The following is a 15375-nucleotide window of genomic DNA, read 5'->3' on the forward strand; positions in this document are numbered from 1 at the left end:
CCCTACTCCAAAACAATAATACCCCGCGTGACAATGACATTGCTCTTATGAGACTAAACTTGGGTATTCATTCATTTGTCATCTTTACAATTTGCGCAATACGCCAAGTTTTATAATAAATAATTATAAATTTGTAAAGATCGCCCGCCGTCCATTCATGAATATTATTTTATGAACGCAACCTAAATGGATTAGGCAGGCACTCACTCTTAATATCTTTTTGTTTTTGGAACATGCACTTGTAATACATGGATTCCTCCTCATTCCTCAACCAAAAAGGCAAATAAAGTAAGTTGGTAGTATGACACATGTTTTCATTTATTAATTATTTAAGGTCTCGGTAGTTGGTATTGTCAAACAAAAAAAAAAGTGTTGGTAGTTGGTAGTAAAGAACAAAAACTTATTATCCAAAGTGCAGATTTTATAATGGATAAGGATCCGTTTAATATTAGTTGAAATAATTTAAATCTGTCAAAGCTGAAACTAGTGCATATCATTCTAAAGAATGGATAAGGTTGATTTAGATTAATTCGATGTTTTTTGAATTAGCTTCTTAGGTGAGTTAGTTAGCCAAGCAAGCTAAACGACTCCAGTTCAGTTGTGCGGATGGTGTGGAGCTCCTTCAAAGCAACTGAGACAAAGGTAGTTTTTGAACAGCTGTGGTTGTTCCGGTGCATAAACTAAGCTGTTGTTAGTGCTAATTGCTGTGATGAAGTGAAAGCCTATTGTATTCACATGAGCTTTTAGAAAAAGAAAGGTGCATTGAGCTCTACGAAGAACGCAGCATCGACGTTCATGGATATGCTACGTTCGATCATAACCATCACCTTTTGCATTTTCAGAGCTTTAGATTCTTCATATCTTCCTCATTGGCAAACCAGTCTGGTATTATCCGTGCCAAATGAGGGAAAAGATCTTTGTAGACATTCTTGATGGTCCCTTCTGCCACTCTCGTAACAATGGAGATCTCTGCAAAAACAGGGGCATGAATGGCATCTGAGTAAGCATAATTTCTAAAAGAATTGATAGCTTTCTAACCTTTGAGAGGCTTTGTGTCATTTGATAGCTGAGTTATGATGTAAATAACAGCTGCCGCCACTGAGATCGGGCTTCTCCTGTGAAAGCAAGCAAGAATTTTGTTTTACCCAAAGCCAATGACACCATCTACATACACTATTCATTTATATTAATTTTCTAATGGAGTTGTTAAAAAATTTCACAGAGAGAGGGAGAGAGAGATAAATAAACAAATAAATAAAACAGCTCCACAGGTTATCTGATGCTTCCTTTCATTTGACAAAAAGGCAAATGTTCATTAACAGCTTCTATGTCTATGATCCAAAGCCATGTGAAGATCTACTGAAATGAAGTTAGACAAACTCAATCAAACAAGAGAAGACCACATGAAATAAACTCATTTCTCTCCCCCACCACGACTCCTTTCTTTCTTTCTTATATTTTTCTTCTTCAAAGATAATTATGTGTTCATAGGGTTCAACTAATATATTCTTAGTATCCATAACACCGAAATGTATAAATGCATCTCATAAAAGCCCAAACTATAAGTTGAATGTTAGTTTCTACCAAGAAAAGTGAAAAGAAAACCAGAATTAACCTTATGTCGAGATCTTCAGATTTCTGAACAGCCTCTTGAGCAGCCTTAACAGCTTGATTCGTCATTCCAAGATTGGAACAAAAACGTCTCTATAGATTGAAGATAAAATTTATGTAAATGGATGCATTGGATTAGACAGATAAGGCCACAAGGAACAAAAAATCATACACGAAGAAAAATCCAATACGAACAGAAAGAAAAAATTTTTAAAAATATTCAACAAAAATATCACCAGATAATCTGAAGCATGTATAGTTCCCATTTCCACAGATTGACCCATTTCTGCTTCTAGGTGTTTCACGATGAATTCTTTTGCCCGTCCTATTTCTTTCTTTGTTGTCCCATTAGCAACAGAACAAAATTCTAGTTGAAATCTATGTAGTTAGCATATGAAACCTTACAATGCAAAGCGGAAGATCAAGAAAATTTTTAGAGAAAGTTTGCTCAGTACCTTTCACAGTCCTGGGTTTGTTTTCTTGTCGGCAAGCAATGTAGAGGCAAGCAGCCACAATTGCTTCCTGATTTCGTCCTCTAAGAGGTTTTTGATCTTCTACCTTCTTATAGATTTCATTAGCTCGATCCTTAAAGTCATAAGTAGAAACAGTTAGCAGATGATAAAAGCTCTAAAACAAAAAGATTGGACCAAACCGTTTGAAAGTAGAAACCAGCATAGCATGTTCGAGAAAGGAAAGATAAACTAAAATATGATAGCATATATAAATCCCAAATAGAAGCATAAATACTAAAATATCAGACAAAATAATTCTAAAAAGATATATGCTAGCCAAATTGTGGTTTAATCAATTGATAATCAATGATGAAGTTCTGAATCTTTTGTGTGAAGCTTTGTGTGTTTTGACCACACTACTTAACATTCCACAGTTTACCCTAAGATCACGATTGATTCATCTATGAATGCCATGTTTGTATCTTTCAGTTCCTCAAGCCTGAAATTTATACACGTATGATAACAACAACCATAAATTGAATGTTGGCCCGAGTGCCTTAACTGGAGTAAATTTGACAATACCAACAAAGCTAGTTGGCATTGAGAAGGGTATAGCTTAAGCAGAAGGCTAATTAAACTCTTCCTTTATTGAACTCTTATCATCCCACCTCTTTCACTCTTTCCTAACCTTCATCTTTATCCTACCTGAGCTCTGTCTAAGACAAATCAAACATCACTTTCTAACCTCCATTGCCAGTGTTCTTTATAATATTAAGTTCACTATGAAATTCAGGACTGCCAACCCAATTGGGTGAATGGACACAAGAATCCTCGTATTCAGGCAGAATCAATTTCCAAGAAGTATACAAGAAAAATTCAAATGCACAAATGCACACATGGTAACAGAGCAATCAACAGTATGTCTGAATAGTGAAGAAGCAATAGCACCAGTAATTCTATATTTTAAAAAAAAGAAATTATTACATATACTAAATACCTTTATGGTTGTAACAAGTCCCAACCTGAAACACCCATATCTTGCATCAGCTATAACAGCAATTTATTCAACTATGAAGAACCAATATTTTCATCAGGAAAATGACTCCCAGAAAAAAATATTTCAATGACTCACTAAGCAAAGCATAATGTAGTGTACAAGTCTAAAGCTGAGGAATATTCAAGAATGAACTTGGGAAACAAAAATGCTATTCATTGAAAGTCTCAGCAGTTTATGCTCAAGGTATACGCGAAAACACAAACAATGAGGTAAAGTCCGTCCCCTGGAGGCATATCAGAAAAATAAAAAAAACATGCTCCTCCTTAACTATACAAAAGTTTGCTTACTACTTGAACAATGTCATGCAGCAAGCGTCTTGTATTTCTGTCTTTAGTTAAAAATCTTAAGTTATATATTAAAAACTATTGATCTTCGAATTGCAGGTCATTTCAGATAAGAATAAGACAATCCTCATCAAGAACATCTAGTATAGCAAAATGTCCACCAATAAAGTAAGCACTGGACTGCAAGAGTGAGACGCAACAACATGTGCACGTTAAATTAAATAAAAATTAAAATATAGAGTCTCTCTCACAGAATGCTGCAAGCAAGAAACATATTGCATAATGCCCATCTATAATCATTTCATATATAGAATTGCATACATATATACATACAGTTGGCCCAACTAAACAGCTCATTAGATTATTGAAAACTGAAAACGATTTTCACACAGCAAAATTAAGGAAAAAAAAACTGAAAAAAGGGGAGGGGTGGGGGCCAGCCAATGCAAAATAAAAAAAAAATAGAAAGGAAGAGAAAAATGCAAGATTTAAATTTAGAATTACACCTATCAGACATGGCAGAAATAGACTTGAAGGCCTGAATAAGGTTCCTATCAGGATGGGAACTGCGGGCCTGCAACTTGCCAAGGGAGCCAGACAAAAGCTCAGTGGAGCCGCCAGCAGTAGGCTTGGCAATAACAGTGGATAGGCCGCCGCCGCTCAAGAGAGGGTTGAGGGGCCCACCGACACGAACGGGGTCGTGATCGGAGGACTCGTTGGCGAAAATACGCCATTCGGAGGTTTCGTCGACGGAGTAGGCCTCCAAGACGAGACCGCACTCAGAGCAAATGGTGTCGCCGGCCGAGTGGTCGAACACCACTTCCGTCAGTCGCTTGCAATCTGCGCAGTACGAGTCCGCCATAGGAAGAAACAAGGAAACAAGGAAACGAGAAAGAGGTTTAAAGTTTCAGTTTCAGTTTCAGTTTCAGTTTCGGTTCAGCAGCACTGAATAAATCATAAATGCGCGTGTGCTTTCGTTCTTGTTGCTGCTGCTGGCTGCTCTTACGAGTCTGCTCTGATGCGTCTGTGCAAGTGAGGCGTTTTATTTGTGATGTGATTATTTTATAGTGGGGCCATCCGCGCTTCAGTGGGGGTTCCTGCCAGCTCATTCTCTCTGTGAAAAGTAATAACTATTTACGAGAATGGCCCGAGTATTTGTCCTAATTTATAAATAGTGGTCCAATTTTGATTCCTTCTTTTCTTTTAGTACCCAAATTATGATGATTTTGGCAAGCGGGTTGTTTTATAGATCGGTCCTAATTTTGGATATTTTCTTTAAATTTTCTAAACGTACGCCGTAGATATTTTTTATGACTCACAATCATACGAGTGGAATGAAATGATGATTCTCATGCGTTAGGTGCAGAGTTCTGCAACTTAATTTTTTTATTTTTTATTTTATTAAACATGTAACAAGCACGTCTCTTTTTTGTTCATTTTCATAACACTTTTTTCTCTCACTGATTGACAATCGCAGAGCGAGCCAGCAGACGATCTCTGATTCTCAGTCATCCTACAAATGTCCAAGCCACAGAAAATTGTGGCTACTTTCATTTAAATATTCCTCATTCCTCTGAAAGTACTAACAATATAAACTCGTTTTACATGAATATGCCTTAACAAGGTAAACAAAAACCAACCCTAGTTGAGGATTCTCGACTTTTACGATAAGGTGGAGTAATAACTAATAAGCGAGTTCAAGTATGTCGAACAAGCCAGCCACGTGAGAACTCATACTCTCACAATTCGAGTTGTCATATTGTAATACGGGCACTTAATTTCTCTCTTAATTAAGTGAAGATATTTTTTTTCTTTACTACAAAGTGCGAGCAGATTAAACGTTTCTTAAATATTAGTTAGAATAAAAATCTGAATAAAGTACTAGTAGGCTAATATGCGAGTAAATTAAACCTGTTTTGAATATTAGTGGGACTTGGCTATGTTGCAATAGTGGTACCGTGCTACAGCTACAACTAGTCATTAGATCCACTTGGATCTACTGTTACACCCTCCATCCAAGTGGATCCAATGGCTGGTTGTAACTGTGGCACGGTACCACTGTTGCAACATAATCAAACCCATATTAGTGAGGGTAAAAATTCGAACATAGTAATAGTAGTCTAATTTGTAAAAATCTGAGCATACTTTATAAGATTTAATGTATGTAAACTAATTTAACGGATGTGGCCAGGTTCAACATTTAATTTATAGTCTTAACTCATTTCACTCGTAATACCAGAAACTGAGGGACTAGTGTTGAGTAACAAAAGAGTACCAGCTGGGCATATCCCCATTTCCTTCCTGGGGGTGAATCTCCTCGACTGAATGGTATGAGCAGATTCCTGGCGGCGTATACTTTATGGAGCACAACCCGACCAGAAAATGAGTACCGGCCAGAAGCTTGTCACCCAAAAAGAGGGCACGATCTCGCAAAAACGCGACAGTTTTGCCACGCTCTAAGCCGCTGGGGAGAACACGATGCCCCACGTTTACCCACGTTTGATTGTTGAGACTCGTTAAGGCCCTTGATCGCCCGAGAATGACGGGCATGGAAAATGCTCTATGAACGTGGGGCGATTGCCTATAAAAGCCGGGAAAATCAATTGAGAAGGGATGGACAAAAAACAGAGAGGAAAAACTCTGCCAAATTGGTATCAGAATTTAACTCCATAACAGCCTTCAACACACTTTTCTTTAATAACATTTCTGTTAGTGTGCACGAACTTAAATTACACAGTTTTTTCGAAAGCCCCGCATAATGGCTTAAGCATCGAAGTGTTTTCGCCGGAAAAACCACCGGCACATCTGATTTGTTTCTGTGAACACAGATCTTGAAAGAGGAAGAAAATGATTTGAGTCTCAAGAATCTGAGAAATTGAAGAAGCTTGTGGAGTGCAGCGTTTTCATCGTTGTCAGTACAACCGTTGGTGAGCCAATCTGATCAGGCAAATGGAGACAAGATTTCAGCATCAACAAGTAGTATATAAAAATATGCTGCTAGGTAGGTAGCTAGGTAACTTTAAAACTAATTACAGAAAGAAAAATTGAATCTACAGTGGAAAATAATCCTTCTCAGCTTGTCTGCTCCACAGATAATAAGCAGCATAAATCCATTGTGGATGCACCAAAAACTTGTTGTGTTTCTCCGCCAACCGACGACCTTTTGTTCCTGGCCTTGATGAGACGGAGACCACTTGTGTCACCGACAAGTTGTACACATCCGTGCATACAGCACCCAACTCACCAGCCCTCCATTTGAGTAATGGAAATTCAAATTCCTTATCATCAACATCCCTGCTAAAGAACAATGTGCATCTTGCAAGAATCTGCCTCCGAATTTTCCCCAAGAAACACCTAACATCTCTGCAAACCGGATTCTTAAAAAACAACCCGTGAACTGTTTTCAGAACTCGAAGAACATTCACAAGTGCCCCATTCAACTCGTTCTCATCAGTGTTCCTCTCAGAAAAGGATTTCTGAAGAATATTATTCTTCTTATTTCTTCTCTCTTTAAAATAATTATAACTCCCCACCAACATGAGATGCTCTTTATGATCCTTCCAAACCTTCTCCGTGTCATCAACGATGACGACACCCCATTCTTGTCCCAGAACCAAATCACCGCTCTTCTTTCCCTTTTCTTTAAAATCTTCGCGTGTTATCAATCTCGACCTGATGTGGTACTCACACTTAGGATCAAGCAATTTAGCCATCATCACTGCGTATGATCGAATCCCCGTGGTACATAAATAAATGTCATACATCTTGCTCGCTTCTTTGAGAAATTTTCGGATGTAAGGCCTTACCTTGACCAAAAACAACTCACCATAAGGCCGTAACTTGACCAAAAATAACTCACCAGCCATCTTAAACAGGTCACCGTCTGATGCTAGTTTCATCAAATATTCACGATCTTTGGAAGCTAAAATATCGATGTCTACTGCATGCAGCAAGGTATGATCTAAGTCCAGCACTAAGTGGAGTTTCTTCTGCCGATACACCATCTCCGAGTTCATTTGTTTCCAAAGAGTAACTTTGTCTCTGCTAATTAAGCTTTAAACCCTCGACTAAGCAGTTAAATGATAAGCCATATCCCTTTGCTATTGTTCGTGCACAAGATAAGCACACTCCATGGTAAACTACGGGATGTGAACAAGGGGGTGATTTTTGGACATAAGGGGATGAAGAAGAAGAGGACTGAATATGCATACTGAGATTAATTTGGTAAGTGCAATAGAATTTATGAATAAAGTTTATTATGTAGCGCGCGCATATATATATATATATAGGGTCGGCCTAAGTTACATTTAATGCAACTTACGGTCAGCCCGTAAAATTTCATCTACTCCTATACTCTATGTTATTTAATTTTTTATTCTAAAATTGAACCATCATTGGCTTACAATATGAGCAATCCAACGGTGGACAGATTTTACGCTTATAACCGGTTACCGAACCACTATTAACAGGCAGTTATGAAAGCTAATGTTCACGTAGCACCCTTACTTTTAACTGAATTTCAAAATAATCAATTCAAATTAGAAAACTATTAAAGATCCCCTTTAACTTTGCAATGAAAAATATGCTTAAATTACGTAATTTCTAAGCTAATGAGAATAATATTTATATTAAAATAAATCATAAATTAATTATATTATTTTAATATGACATTATAAGTCTTTTTATTAAAAATTATTTAAAACATTTTTTGTTAATTGTATAATATTACAATGCAGTTCAAATGTAGCTAAATCATATTACCCCTAAATATTTGAAAGAGAAAAAACCCATAATGCCCATTAAGGAAATCCCTACTTGCCAATATCGAAAGTAAAATAATTTTCCATCCAACCGTTGGATAGTTCTCAAATAAATATATTATTGATAATACCAAGCTACATAATTCCCAATAAAATATTATTAGTACTACCAACTAATATTAGTAGTGCAATTAGATCACATTATAAGGACACCGTGAAACATCTAAATATTAGAATAATACTCACGAATAATCTTATGTAAATTATTTCAAGCAACTTTATGTGAAATTAAGTAAATTATTCTATATAGCATTACCATATTTATTCCTTTGTGCTATAATATTTCTATGTTTATATTTATCACTATTTTCAAGCCACAATAATTTCTGTAAATAGTTGTAATAGACATTTATATATGTAATGTTAATATTTGATCTTAATTTATCAGTGTTATCATGATTAATGAAATTATAACACAACTTTATAATTGATGTTATTAATAGCTATCATTGTTAGCCATTACTATCATTATTATTATTAGAGTTAGGAGTTGCTAGAGTCAAAATATAATTTTGTAACCACTACACCCTCTAGAATTCGGATTATAGCCAAACAGAAATGGCAGTGTTAGCCATTATTAATTTGATTAAATTAAACTCAATTATGATACTTATTATCAATTTTATGAATTATTTTATCAGAATGTGTGTAATTGTGTATGGTGTGGCCCATATTTAAGATTATTTTCCTATTATAATTATTATTTTTTTAATAAGACAATGATTTTGTTAGTTATCATTACAATTCTCATTAACCAAATTCTATTACGTAACTAGCAATATAATATTGATAATTATAAATTCACAATAACTGAATTTTAGTAATATCCATATTAAAGAAAAAAGAACATTGAATAATATTTTTTTTTTCATATTTTACAATCATATAATCTAGACATGATAATTATATTTTTAGATTTATACCAAATTAATTTGTGTAATAACGCGCAACGGAGGTGGCTACATGAAATATATATACTAATTGATGTGCAATTCATTCATAGGCATTATAAAGTTCATTCACTATTAATACATAATAAATCAATTGTCATTGAAATGTAACTGTTTAAAAATTAGTATTATGAACAGAACTTTATTGTTAATAATGAAATAAAATAAAATAAAACGACTCTTTTTTTCTTGGGATAAGGAGTCTTTTTTGTTTTGTTTAAATCACCCGGTTTCCAGCGACTGCATTGAGCCCCCACTAATCCGGATTCGGGGTGTAGTCACAGTTAAGGCTCCTTATTCCTCCCAAATGGTGTGTTTAGTGGGGATCGAACCCGAAACTCTTCCCACTTACCCAACCTGTGCCACCAACTGAACCACGACCGTTTGGTTAAGGAGTCATTTTTTTATTTAGTGGCAAAACTACCGCCATAATGAAATATTTTTCAAACCTATTTTTTTTACTAAAAATATAAATACTTCGTATTTTTCTACTTCAAAAACCCTAGCCACTCTATCGATTCATCCCTCACACTGACACATACAATACGATCACCAACCACGAGAGCAGCCACCGCCGGATGTCGTTGTTACCAATACCCAATACCCAGTTCAGGTAATCATTCAAAAAAAATTTCATTTTGTTGTTCACTATCAACTAATTCAGCTGAAATCCGACACCTACCAGAAGGCCTTCAATTTGTACCCATTAATATGAAGAAAAGTTTTGATATCATTGCCATGTTTATGATCATTCTGGTGACTTGTACATCTCAAGTATCATTTGCTTAAATAATACCTATGTTTAGTTGAAAATGCTAGTCTATGATGACTCTTCAGGAGAATCTAATGATCTTAACAAAGCTGGGTTTATAATTCTTGTCGAATGGTATCCAGTATAAGTAAATGATGTATAACTATTTGTTTGATGTACAATTATTTGTTATGAATAATGATGTACACATATACAATATACGACTGCTTCTTTACATTTCTTCACAGATTCATTACTGAACAACCAAATTAACAGCCGCTGTCACTACATTAACACACTCGCTTAAGTTTTTTCAGAGAAGGTATTTTCCGATGCTGACTCCATATTTCTATTGTCTGTGATATTGAATGACTTTTCATGGGGTCTGTTAATTTTTAATTTAATTTTCCATCCGTTGGATGCGAATATTAATTTATGAATGATGATCTAGTCTTGCGGCAACTTCCGCACGAAATTCTTGTTGAAATTATCAGTCGGTCAAGTCTGACGGAATCTGCAAGCTCTTGGTAAACGTTTTACGAATTCATCATTAGCTTGACCTAGTTCTCCTGTAAAGCGTATTTAATTAATTTCAAACCTTTTTCTAGTAGCTACATATAAAAGGCTACACTTTATATCCCAGAATCAGATACCCAAAAACAGCAAGAAATAACTTCTACGACGTCGCATTCATTCAAAAAAAAAAATTTTGCCGCGTCTATAATTTTTTTTTTTTAATCGCCATGTCAAATTAAAGGCAGCTTGAATCTTTATTAACACAAAGAATTTACAAAGTCAGAAAAGCCATCTAACGATCTCATCCTGATTCTGATCCTACAATTTGCCATTATTTTACTAAATTCAAAGTAATGTTAATCACGCTTTCAGACTCCAAGAGTAGTATAAATAGATCCATCATCTTCCTTTCAATCCACCAACACAAAAGGACCTACAGATATTAATTGATCCTACTCACAGCTAGCCATGTATTCTTCATCAGCGTCACTCTTTGGGCTGCTATGCTGCCTGATAGTGTTATTGATTCTCCCTTTCCCTTCCCATGCAAGTGACCCTGATCCTTTACAAGACGTCTGTATTGCGGATTTGAATGCCCCCATCTCTATCAATGGTTTCCCCTGCAAACCTGATTCAGAAGTAACTTCTGATGATTTCTTCACGGATTTTTCCAAAAATCCGACCACATTTGATGTCTTTAAGCGTGCAGTTACACTTGGTGATGTTTCCGGCTTTCCAGCGGTCAATACTCAAGGAGTTTCACTCTTCCGAATTGACCTGGATGTAGGTGGAATAAACCCACCTCATACACATCCTCGTGGAACTGAGGCTGGCATTGTTACTCGAGGAAAGGTGCTTGTTGGGTTAGTAACAACTAATAATACCTTTTTCTCAAAGGTTTTGACTCCCGGGATGGTGTTCTTAATTCCCAGAGCACTGATTCACTTCCAGCTAAATGTTGGAAAGGGGCCGGCCACCTTTATACCTATTTTCAATACTCAAAATCCTGGCGTTTCGGACTCACTCACTACTCTTTTTGATACAACACCCCCAATTCCCAATGAATTGCTGACCAAATCTCTTCGAGTAAGTGATGATGTGATAAATGGCATCAGAAAAGCCCGGGCATCAAACTAGTAATCGGTCCAGCTAGGTTAACATCCTGGGTGCTTGATCAATATGCTTTAGTGTGCCAACATATATATACTAATAAATGCGATTTATTTTATGTTACAATTATTGAATAAAGAGTAAAGTCCAGACGACCAATAATTATTGAATAAGGAAAGCGAGATTTTTTTTTTCTCATTTCTTCTTCTTTTACTTTTGATTTTTCCATGGCATTATCTATGCAATTTGTTGCTTCCATCGGCCTCGTTCATTGGTATTTCCTTGTAGGCTTCAAATAATCTTTTATAATCCGAATTTCATTCCTGTATTTCCAGCCTCTCAATATCCATTAATGGTACCCCTGCAATAATTATTGAATAAAAAATGCCTAATACTTATTAATTTTTTTGTCTTGTTAATTTTTTTTCATGGGTCATTCTATTTGATATATACCGCGATAAAATAATTCGATAAATATGTCAAAAATAAAATTACCGGTGAAATAGAAAACATACTGAAATCAAACCCGTTCATTGCTTTATTATTTTTTTGTTCTCCCTATTCAACCGAACCAATTGAAAGTGATAGTGACGATTACGTGGAATAATTGGGGGGCACGAAATAAGCTATTATTCAGAAGGCAATTTAGTTCACCACAAGCCATCTATGCACGGGCTCAAAGAATTTTCGAATCTTTTGGGAGTTGTGGTGTGGCTATTCTTGATTCTAATTTGAGTAGTGTCGTGTGTGGGGATGATAGTGTTGTGCGGTAGTTGCCACTAGTAGGTTGGGTGAAATTAAGTGTAGACGCAGCAGTTGATCTAGCTCGGGGTGCAGTGGGTTACGGTGCCGTTGTGCCAAATCATGAAGGTTTGGTGATGGCTACGGGAGCTTTTCATGTGGTTTTTTCTGATGAGGTTGATATCACTGAAGCAGAATCCTTGCGCTTTGGTTTACAGTTCGCTAGTGCAGCTGGTTTATTTTGTTAACAGTTGCAGTCAAATTTGCTTCAAGTCATAGAACTATTTTAGATCTTTTCTGAGGTGCTTTGAATTATTTCTGAGCTGAAGCAGTTGCAATTACCAAAGCAAATGCATTAGCTAAATATTCTATGTAGTTTTTTATTCTTATATTTGGTGGGAAGATTTTCCACCACATTTAAATTGATAACTTGAGTGTATTATGATTCTGATTCTAATAAAGTTTTTATCTCACCAACCCAAAAAAAAAAAATTGAAATAATAAAAATAATGAATAACTTATTTAAGCCCCCGTTTGGTATAACTTTTCAAGTAGAGCTTATTTGAGTAGAGTTTCTATTAAAAAATAATTAGTTGTTTAATTGTCAATAAAAGCTTTTATTAAAAATTTATGAAATTACTTTAATAGACAAGTTTTTTAAAGTTATGTCATAAAAAAATAAAATAAGATTGTAAAATAAGTAGAGGATATTTTAGATATTTTCTCTTAAAACTCGAAATTTGAGTTTTTGTTCATAGAGGTAAAATAGATTATTTAAACTTCAAAAGTTCTATTAGAAAAACAACCAAACAACACCAAAAATTATTATAAGAGCTTAATAGATTAAATAATCACTTATGGCCATTGAATAAGTCATACCAAATAATCACATAGTACTTATTTATTATTGATTGTAATTTTTTTTAAAAATAAATTTTAGTTTCTAAAATTAAATTTTAATTTTAATTTTCTATTTTTGGCATTTATAACGTACTTTTTTTTCATGTATGTATGTGATAAAAATACTCTGAATTTATTACGATACATTCCTCATTCTTGAAAACGTAGTAGTACCCTAAAGCTTACAAAGGAAAGAAATTGGTATCAACCTTTTAGGAACCTTAAAATTTTTATAAACTGATTATCCTTTACCTCTAATTTGAGTTGAAAAACAAATTAAATCGTTTTTCTATATTGATTTTGGTTTTGCTGTTGCACTTTATTTTATCCGTAGAACATGGATGAAGGAATCATATCATGAACTCCAAATTTACACAACAATTGATGCTCTTGTAACCCATTCCCAATTTATTTGTTGCTCTTTTAACTCAATTTATTTGATAAAAAATGATTATTTTTATTTAAATTAATTTTAGAAAATTACAATTAGTAAACATTTTTAACTTTTGTATTATAGCGAGATCTTTTTGACTTTCCAACAACACCAAACAAAGCCTTCCACAGGCATACATTGTATCTGAAACATCACAAAATCTTATTCCATAATTTTTACTAAAATAGTGTTTTGGTAATTTTTTTTTAAATCATTCATTTCATAATTTTCTCTATTTTGACAACAACATAATAGAATTTTTTAAAAATAGTTATAAAATAATTTCCTAAATAAATAAAAAAATTATTTTTTAAAACTTTATGTAATAATCTTATTATTTCAATAAAAAGGTAGTCATCTCCTATTTTTTCCTTCAGCTTTTTTTTTTTTTCATTTTATGTAAATTTGGGTGTTCCAAAAATGAAACAAAAATGTGTTTAGACAACATAAGCTTATGTTGATGATTGAGAATAGAAGGAACTCGCGCCGATTTGTAATGTATTCACGAAATGTTGCTTGCACGTCTCAATAAATCCATTTTTTTTTTAAATATATCAATTGATTTATAGTTGGTGCAACGGGTTATGCAGTCAATGAATACAGATGTTATTCACGTTCGCAAGCATTAGATTAACTTTGTTAATGACTCTGGAATGTATTAAGAAATCTAAAATTGTTTGATGATATACGTTTATCTAAAAGGAATTAAGGAAAGGGTCAAGTTTGGCGGTTGAATAGCTCGGGATCAACGGCCATGTCAAAGTTAATTAATAAACCCAAGCATATTCTGCTGATCACAATTAATGGAAGGGATCGATTGGCTATCACACTACCCCGCAGTTGACATTGAAGTTTGTCATTGAAGTATGTCTTCTTCAAACATTCCCGCGGAAGGTTGCGTGTCAATATTTGACCACTATGAAATTGCCGCATATTCATCGACTACTTCACATCTCATTATTGAATGTTGCAACTTATAGGATGGTTGCATAGGATGAGTAGAGTATTTTTCGGAGGTCATAATTTAGTTACATGTGTCCATTTTGGGGGGTCATAATTGAGATATTCTATTTCTTTTGTTATTGTTTAGCTGTTTGAAATTATTTTTTTATTTTTCCTGTTACTTCCAAAATTTTATTTTTATTTTTTTTAGATGTTAGATTTAGGCGTCGTTTGTTTTGTTGTCCTTATTTTGATTATAAGAATTTTATTATAAAATAATATTTTAGATTTACTTATTTTAGTAAATTCGTGATATTTAGAGTTATTATCAAAGGGCCCCAAAACCCCTAATTTTGTCCATTCACACTTTTGCAATAAAATTTTCATTATTTTGAAACCTAGTTTCTTTTTCAATCCAACTTTTATGTATCATCAACTTAAGTTTTAAATTGCTTTTGATTCATTAGGAAGGAAATCAACTTTCTATTATTAATCTATTAAATGAATTTTGTGTTTAACATATACACTCTTAAACAATAAGGTGAAAAATTTTCGATTCCTGATTATATTGACAAAATATATCATTATAATTCCAAAATTATATATATATATATATAGCGCAATTAAAATTAAGTTACTTAACTCTATATTTATATATGGAAAATTTTCAATGAAGGTTCCAGCACTTTAATGAAGTACAAGAAAATTATTATGCCATATAGTATGATAGCGTAATCCTCACTAAAAAAGAATTATTTATATACATACATACATATATATATATATATATATATATATATATATATAT

General features: G+C 34.1%; 3 protein-coding genes across 3 annotated transcripts; 1 reads left to right on the forward strand and 2 right to left on the reverse strand.

The window, feature by feature from the left end:
- Positions 1–566: 566 nt before the first annotated feature.
- LOC102625162 (transcription initiation factor IIB-like) lies at positions 567–4436 on the reverse strand. The gene is made up of 7 exons (XM_006476649.4): positions 3911–4436; positions 3061–3085; positions 2067–2196; positions 1848–1978; positions 1616–1704; positions 1039–1115; positions 567–969 (listed from the first exon to the last, which is right to left on the reverse strand). The coding sequence occupies exons 1-7, from the start codon at positions 4264–4266 to the stop codon at positions 839–841; spliced, it is 939 nt and encodes a 312-aa protein (XP_006476712.2). The 5' UTR covers positions 4267–4436; the 3' UTR covers positions 567–838.
- A 2018-nt stretch (positions 4437–6454) lies between these two features.
- On the reverse strand, positions 6455–7408 carry LOC107176770 (RNA polymerase II C-terminal domain phosphatase-like 4). Its single transcript, XM_015529720.2, has one exon. The coding sequence runs from the start codon at positions 7406–7408 to the stop codon at positions 6455–6457; it is 954 nt and encodes a 317-aa protein (XP_015385206.2).
- A 3350-nt stretch (positions 7409–10758) lies between these two features.
- Positions 10759–11578, forward strand: LOC102627914 (germin-like protein 1-1). The gene has a single exon (XM_052438203.1). It carries the CDS (start codon positions 10910–10912, stop codon positions 11576–11578), a length of 669 nt encoding a protein of 222 aa, XP_052294163.1. The 5' UTR covers positions 10759–10909.
- The last annotated feature ends 3797 nt before the right edge of the window (positions 11579–15375 follow it).

The sequence above is a fragment of the Citrus sinensis genome, chromosome 3 (assembly GCF_022201045.2).
Source record: "Citrus sinensis cultivar Valencia sweet orange chromosome 3, DVS_A1.0, whole genome shotgun sequence".
Classification (NCBI taxonomy): Eukaryota; Viridiplantae; Streptophyta; class Magnoliopsida; order Sapindales; family Rutaceae; genus Citrus; species Citrus sinensis.

Bases quoted from the DNA above. Each gene is read 5' to 3' on its own strand.
- LOC102625162 (XM_006476649.4), bottom strand. From the start codon at position 4,266: ATGGCGGACTCGTACTGCGCAGATTGCAAGCGACTGACGGAAGTGGTG. The intron at 2,197-3,060 runs GTATTTAGTATA...TATGACTTTAAG, and splicing joins GACTTGTTACAACCATAAAG to GATCGAGCTAATGAAATCTA. The intron at 1,705-1,847 runs GTGATATTTTTG...TTCAATCTATAG, and splicing joins TACATGCTTCAGATTATCTG to AGACGTTTTTGTTCCAATCT.
- LOC107176770 (XM_015529720.2), bottom strand. From the start codon at position 7,408: ATGGTGTATCGGCAGAAGAAACTCCACTTAGTGCTGGACTTAGATCAT.
- LOC102627914 (XM_052438203.1), top strand. From the start codon at position 10,910: ATGTATTCTTCATCAGCGTCACTCTTTGGGCTGCTATGCTGCCTGATA.